The sequence below is a fragment of the Musa acuminata genome, chromosome BXJ3-8 (genome assembly GCF_036884655.1).
Source record: "Musa acuminata AAA Group cultivar baxijiao chromosome BXJ3-8, Cavendish_Baxijiao_AAA, whole genome shotgun sequence".
Lineage (NCBI taxonomy): Eukaryota > Viridiplantae > Streptophyta > Magnoliopsida > Zingiberales > Musaceae > Musa > Musa acuminata.
This window is the reverse complement of record NC_088356.1, coordinates 12,730,944-12,737,674: the sequence shown is the minus strand read 5'-3', so window position 1 is coordinate 12,737,674 and position 6,731 is coordinate 12,730,944. Positions and strand designations below refer to the sequence as shown.

Sequence of the window (6,731 nt, the reverse complement as noted above, 5' to 3'; positions counted from 1 at the left end):
CCCACCCACGGCGCATTTATTTGTATATTGTTCTACCCATGCTAGCCGATGAAGTACTTTCATTGTTTTGACTTACTCCGTTTTAATCTTCATCTCGACGCTATGCGACCTATCACTCATGTGACAACAAATTCATCTCCGAAACGAAAAAAATTATGCTCAATTTCTTTTCGTTGGAAATTCTAACGTTCAGATTATAAAAAGATAATTCCAATTCCATAATAATAAAACTCTTTCTAATTGATCGATTATAAAAAAGACAAATGATTCGACAAATAAAATTATTATTTTAAGTAAATAAATATTTATTTAGAAGAGATATTTTGATTATTTTACAATTTATAAAAACAACAAGTATATTTTTTTAAAAAAATAATTATGCTCTTTCCAACCGCTGATTAAAAGCTAGTTGGAGGAATGTAGGAGAAGAAAAATCTCCAAAAAAACACTTTTCATACTTCTTTACCAATTTAGAAAACATAGATTTATCTGACACTAACGACGAGCAGCATGAATTCAGACTTCATCCCACGACGAAATGGCTGAGAGAGAGAGGCTCGAGGATGAATTTTTTTCCCAGGACCAGAAACAAAAAGGTGAAAAACACTTTTATTGGGGTGAGAGAGGCTCGAACTCTCGACCTCAGGATAACTCGGAAGCTATGAGACCTACGCGCTAACCAACTGCGCCACCACCCCGTTATATTTTCAGATTAAAAGACATAAATTATAACGTAGATCGATGCCGGCAGCGAATACCACGTCAATCTTGACTTTTGCCATTTAACGCCTCGCTGGCGCACATATGTCGGACGCCCTGTGTTTCTGAGTCCCGTGGGAACAACGATGCATGCTCTCTCTCTCTCTCTGCGTTCTTGCGGTTTGCCCCCACAATTTTGTTTGATTCATGCAGGATTCTGTCGGTAGTAGACGAAGAAAGAATGGGCCCGGCGCCATTTGCCGACGGCTGATGCGTCGAGACAACCACATGCAACTAATTTTAAGAGAAAAAATAATAAATGAATAAAAAGGACAAAGAAGTGGGGCCTCATGCGCACCTACTAAAAGTGATTTGTCAATCAAATCGTCTGCATCTATGAAAAGCATAAATACACGTCGGTCAGAGATAAGTAAGTGCATATCGCCTACGTTTTCTTTCGTGTAAGCCACTTTCCTTCCTGTTGGGTCGATTGATTATTTATTCCTTCCTTCATCCACCACGTGAGGAAATTAGAATGATAAAAAGGAAATTTAAAAAAAAAAAAAAAAAAGGAAAGGAAAGTGGCTTCCTTCCTCCCCGCGTGACCACAACAGCAAACCAAACCAAAGCGTCGTTTTCCTCATCGAACCAGCGACGACAACGTGTCGCTTCCACCTACCCACTGCAGCAATAAAATAACCCCTCTACGATGGCGCCGCCGCTTCAACCCATCCTCTACATCTGTTCACATTTGCCTGTATTTACCGCCCCCTTTCTCCATCTGTCATTCCATTTACGAGCTCCGTTTGGCACTCATTGCGACTCGGCCATTCGACCTCGCCCTCCTGCCCGGCCGCTGCAGACCCGTGATTTACTGAATTAGCTACCCAGCGTTGGACAGATATATTAATTTCTCGGTTAGAAATTGTTTGTATCTCTCTTGATGCCTCCGTAAAAATATTATAAATCTACACAAAAAAATATTATAATTGACTCGAAATCCAAAGCAAATCAGTTTATCAATGTCTATTTAAAAATAGATATTTCTATTGATTTATGGTGAGAAACATTGAAAATAATCTATATATCAATTATTATGTTTTTAATAAGATTTCGATCTCTTTGTATCAGAAATACTAAAATTCTATTTAAAAATTAAATGGGAGTTTGGGATTTTCCCATAAATTCGTCGGATCTAATTAGGAACAGAAGGTTTGGTTCGGTGACTGTGCCATGCCGTATTTACTGGAAGGAAACAAGCCGGAAGCAGCAGAGTACGCCTTCCTTGAAAGCGAAACGGGCCACGCCTTTTGCGTGCGCCGATCTCTCTTTCCTTCGTTTGCCTGCTCGTTTCTTCCGCGCCGTTTGCGCCGCGCCCTCTTTCCGGTGTCCACGGCCCCTCTCCTAGCTTCCAGGTTTTTAGAAGCCGCCCATCGCTGCTCCCCCCGAGCCTGGACTCACCCGGATTTACCGGAATCCTGGGATCCAGTTCGTACGCAGGAGTCCGGCCACGCCGGTGATCGAGCAGGAAGCGGATGAACCTCTGGTCCGACGACAACGCCTCCGTGATGGAGGCCTTCATGGCCTCCACCGACCTCCAGGGCTTCTCCTGGGCTCCTCCTCCCACCCCTCCGCCGCCCTCCACAGCCGCTTCCTCCTTCGATCCCGTGAGGGCCGTCCGTGGTCCTGCCCCGCCGGCGGCGTCGCCGCAAACTCCAACCACGCCCGCGTACCTCAGCCAGGAGACGCTCCAGCAACGGTTGCAGACGCTGATCGAGGGGGCGCGAGAGAGCTGGACGTACGGCATCTTCTGGCAGTCGTCGGTGGACGCCGCCACAGGGGCCTCCTACCTGGTCTGGGGGGACGGCTACTATAAGGGCCGCGAGGAGGACAAGCGGAAGCAGCGGCCCACGGCCGCCGCCTCCCCCGAGGAACAGGAGTACCGGAAGCGCGTCCTACGGGAGCTCCACTCGCTCATCTCCTGCGGCGGATCGTCGGGGATGGACGAGGCCGTCGAAGACGAGGTCACCGACACCGAATGGTTCTTCCTCGTCTCTATGACCCATTCCTTCGTGAACGGCGCCGGTCTTGCCGGTCAGGCTCTCTACGCCGGCGCGCCCTCCTGGGTCGCAGGCGACTCCCGACTTGCCGCGGCGCCCTGCCAGCGGGCGCACCAGGCGCAGCTGCTTGGCATCCAAACCATGGTGTGCGTCCCGGTCGGCTCCGGCGTCCTCGAGCTCGGTTCCACCGATGTCATCTTCGAAAACCCCGAGATCATGGGCAAGATCCGCGTCCTCTTCAACTTCGACTCCCCGGATGCACCCACCTCCTCCTCGGCAGCCGCCGCCGCACCATCCTCTCTCGCGCTGCAATCTGCGGTGGGGACTCCCGCTGCCGATCGGGGCGAGACCGATCCATCCGTGCTCTCGCTCACAGATCCGTCCGCGGTCGAAATCAAAGACTCCGTCTCGTTCCTCTCGACCACCGCCGATATGTCCGTCACGAAACCCCCGATCCAATTCGGGAACAAAGCTACCTCCAGTAACCTTATCGAAAACCCTAGCTCTTCGTTCCAGACTCAAAAATCCCAAAACCACCAGCAGCAGCATCGGAGCGGCGGCAGTAAACCGCGGAACCAATCTTTCTTCTCCAAAGATCTCAACTCCTCCGAATTCGCCTCGAACGACTCCGTGGGCCCCCACTCGTTCGAGCGGGAGTCTGGAAATATCCTAAATTTCGCCGGTGGCAAGAGGAATTCGTCGCCAGCCCCTGCCGCCGGCAGCCTCTTCTCCCACCACCCAGCCGCCGCTGCCGCCACGGTGGACGACAAGAAGAACACGAGATCCACGGGGGCGACGTCCAGAGCGAGCAACAACAACGATGAGGGGATGCTCTCCTTCTCATCGACTCCGGTAAGACCACTCCCCAACGGTCAACGGAATTCTTCCGGTGGCGGTCGCGGTGGCGGTGGCGGGATCCTCGACGCCGCCGATTCTGATCAGTCAGACCTCGTGGCCTCGGTGCGGGAGGTGGAGAGCAGCCAGGTGGTGGAGCCGGAGAAGCGGCCGAGGAAGCGTGGCCGGAAACCTGCCAACGGCCGCGAGGAACCTCTCAACCACGTGGAAGCCGAGCGGCAGCGGCGCGAGAAGCTCAACCAGAGGTTCTACGCTCTCCGTGCGGTAGTCCCAAACGTGTCGAAGATGGACAAAGCCTCCCTCCTCGCCGACGCCGTGTCGTACATCGAAGAACTGCGGTCAAAGCTCCAAGCAGTGGAAGCCGACAGGGAGGAGCTACAAGCACAGGTGGAGGCCCTCGAGAAGCAGCGCGATTCCGGCCGTGCGCGGCCATCGCCAACCGCCCAACACGAACAGATGGTGAACGGCGAGAGCCGGTGCCATGGGGTGGAGATGGAAGTGAAGATACTGGGAATGGAGGCAATGGTAAGATTACAGTGTGAAAGAAGGAATCATCCAGCTGCAAGGCTGATGACAGCACTGCAAGAGCTTGGTGTGGAAGTACACTACGCGAGCGTGTCCGTGGTGAAGGACCTCATGATCCAGCAGGCGACGGTGAAGATGTCGCCGAGCCGAGTGTACACGCAGGAGCAGCTTAACGCTGCTCTCTATTCCCGATTGGCTGCCGAGGCACCAGTCCGTAGATAGCCCGTGATCACGTGGATATGATTGGTTGTACGTAGGAGACATGTTTGGATCATGCTGTATTGTGTATTGCGCTTATTGATGTAACGGTATATTTAGATGTTGTACCTTCATCTGGCGGGGAGGTTCGAAGATGTCGTATTGCTAAGAATGCGGTCCGTTTTCTGCTGCTGCTGCTCTCATAATTATCTCTGACTTCTTTCTTCTTTCTTCCTTATTAATTAGCCAAAGAGACAAAATTAGAAGAAGGCTTACCACCGTGCATAACAAGACAGGGCTAGATAGTGGGCCTGATGAAATCAGCCTTGGGCTGCCATCCTTAAGCTGAGCTAAAAATCGAGATCGAGAAGACCCATAGGCCGGCCCAGTGCGGGTTGGGAAAATATTCACCGTCGCCGAATGCAGGCGCAAGGATCCTGCCGATCTGGCGAGAGCAAGGCAGTGAGTTAGGCGGCCGGTGACGTCGACGGCGTCGGCATCGGCATCGGCATCGGCAGGGAAGGCGATGGCATGTTCGTATGTGCGGGAGACACCCTGGCAGAAGAGCCGCTCCACCGGAAACAACTCCTCCATCTCGGGACCAAGGGCCGCTCATAGCGTCGCATCTTCAAATGGGATTAGGGTTTCTACGACACTAGGGAATCGCCGGGCCGGAAACGAAAACAAACGCTCTAATGTGCGGCGCGATTTTGGATCTGGCGAGGGTTTTCCGCAAGCGTGCTTCCAAATTGTGCTCTTGAACTCTCACATCTCGACCGTCGTCTCGTGACGGGGGCGGCACCACCGCCTTATCCGAATGCGGGTCTGGACAATCGGAGATGAGCGCCGGGTCACACGGGACCCACGTCGAGATGGGTTTTGTGGGGGCACCGCGAGGATGGCAAAGCGGGATAGGGACATTAGATGGGTTTGTGAGGGCACGGCGAGGATGGCATAGAGGGAGACGTACATGATTGGTGGGATGCGTTCAAGTTTTGGCTTCGTTTGGGTGCGGCCACCATATCCAAAATCCGCGACAGCTGTCCAAGCCACCGATGTGACAACGTCCTTGACTCCTACAGGTTTGGTACGTAACGCCTTGAAGAGCCTTTTGGGATTGATTCTTTAATGTATGTGAACTCGCGTCTTTGTATGCGTGTATAACGTACGTGAAGTTCTTTTCCTCCTCTCGTTGCAACAACGTATGATTTCGATCTGAAAATTGACCACATGCGGGATCATATCTGAATATTATTTTACAGTCCCTTTGTCGTCGGATGTCAAATTGCGATGATAATCTTTGTTTCTTTTGTTGTTTTACAGGGAAATTGCTCGTCCAAGTTGATGCTGCTTTCTCTTTAACTTTTTCCTTATTATTTTTAAATATTATTATTTTATTAATATTTTTTTATTATTTACTCATTATTTTTGTGCAAAAAGAATTTTGTAATTTTGAATATTGAAGTCGAAAGAATATCAAATTCTAATATAAATGGACTTTTAAATCATGAAAATATTTTTTTTATGATGGTCATAATTCAATTATCGTTTTATGAAATATCAAAATAAAAATATGATAAATTCATACAAAAATAAATTTTTTTATATAATGTTCTAACTTTAAAAAAAATTCTACAGTATTTTTTTTAAATAATTATTTCACCCCAATCAATCACTACTTCCACCCAACCCTTGGTTATTGGTTATTGATCGCCTTGCTTCTCTTCGGACGGTTGCTCATCACACATGGCACAGGTGCAATGGTGTGCAAAAGTGACCAATGACAAAAGTCTCATTCTAGTCGAATGTTAATAACCATCGCCTCTCCCCCTTTGCCTTGTAGGGCTTATCACCCATGACCCTCACATAAAGAAGGACACGATGATAATGATGGAAGCAATGCAAAATGATGGTACAAGGAGGAGGCATCGGTACAAAGCACAGGCAATGGTAGATTTGACGAAGACTATGGTAAAATATATTTTTTTTCATCTTACTAAGAGCATTTTATAATAATTTTTTAAAACTGTAGTGTCCAATGAAAAATAATGAAAATCAAAGATTTTTTTAAAAATTCATCCATAAAAATATATATGGATAAAAAGTATATTTTTAAGCTTTAGTTTATTTTTTGGTTGGACATATTTTTCACACATTACTATCGGGCCTCATCAAAAATAAAAATTAAAATAAATTGTCGATAGCTTAAGATTGTCCAAGGAAAATGCAACATTTCGTGATGATGATCAATAGAGATCACAATGCCATCAACTTCGTTAGTTTCTCAGATCAATCACATAAATTATCTCAAATAGGGACCGGACGGGAGCATAAAGTCGGCATGCCATCTACGGTTGTGTCATGGATGGGTCGGAGCGACAACGTGGAATTCTC

The 6,731-nt window shown here is 48.4% G+C and overlaps 1 protein-coding gene and 1 non-coding gene across 2 annotated transcripts; one reads left to right on the top strand and one right to left on the bottom strand.

Moving 5' to 3' along the window:
- Positions 1–613: 613 nt before the first annotated feature.
- Positions 614–698, bottom strand: TRNAM-CAU (transfer RNA methionine (anticodon CAU)). The gene is given in 2 exon segments: positions 614–649; positions 661–698. It is a non-coding gene; the product is annotated as a tRNA-Met (tRNA).
- A 1,235-nt stretch (positions 699–1,933) lies between these two features.
- LOC135645609 (transcription factor MYC2-like) lies at positions 1,934–4,526 on the top strand. Its single transcript, XM_065164161.1, has one exon. It carries the CDS (start codon positions 2,235–2,237, stop codon positions 4,359–4,361), a length of 2,127 nt encoding a protein of 708 aa, XP_065020233.1. The 5' UTR covers positions 1,934–2,234; the 3' UTR covers positions 4,362–4,526.
- Positions 4,527–6,731: the final 2,205 nt, after the last annotated feature.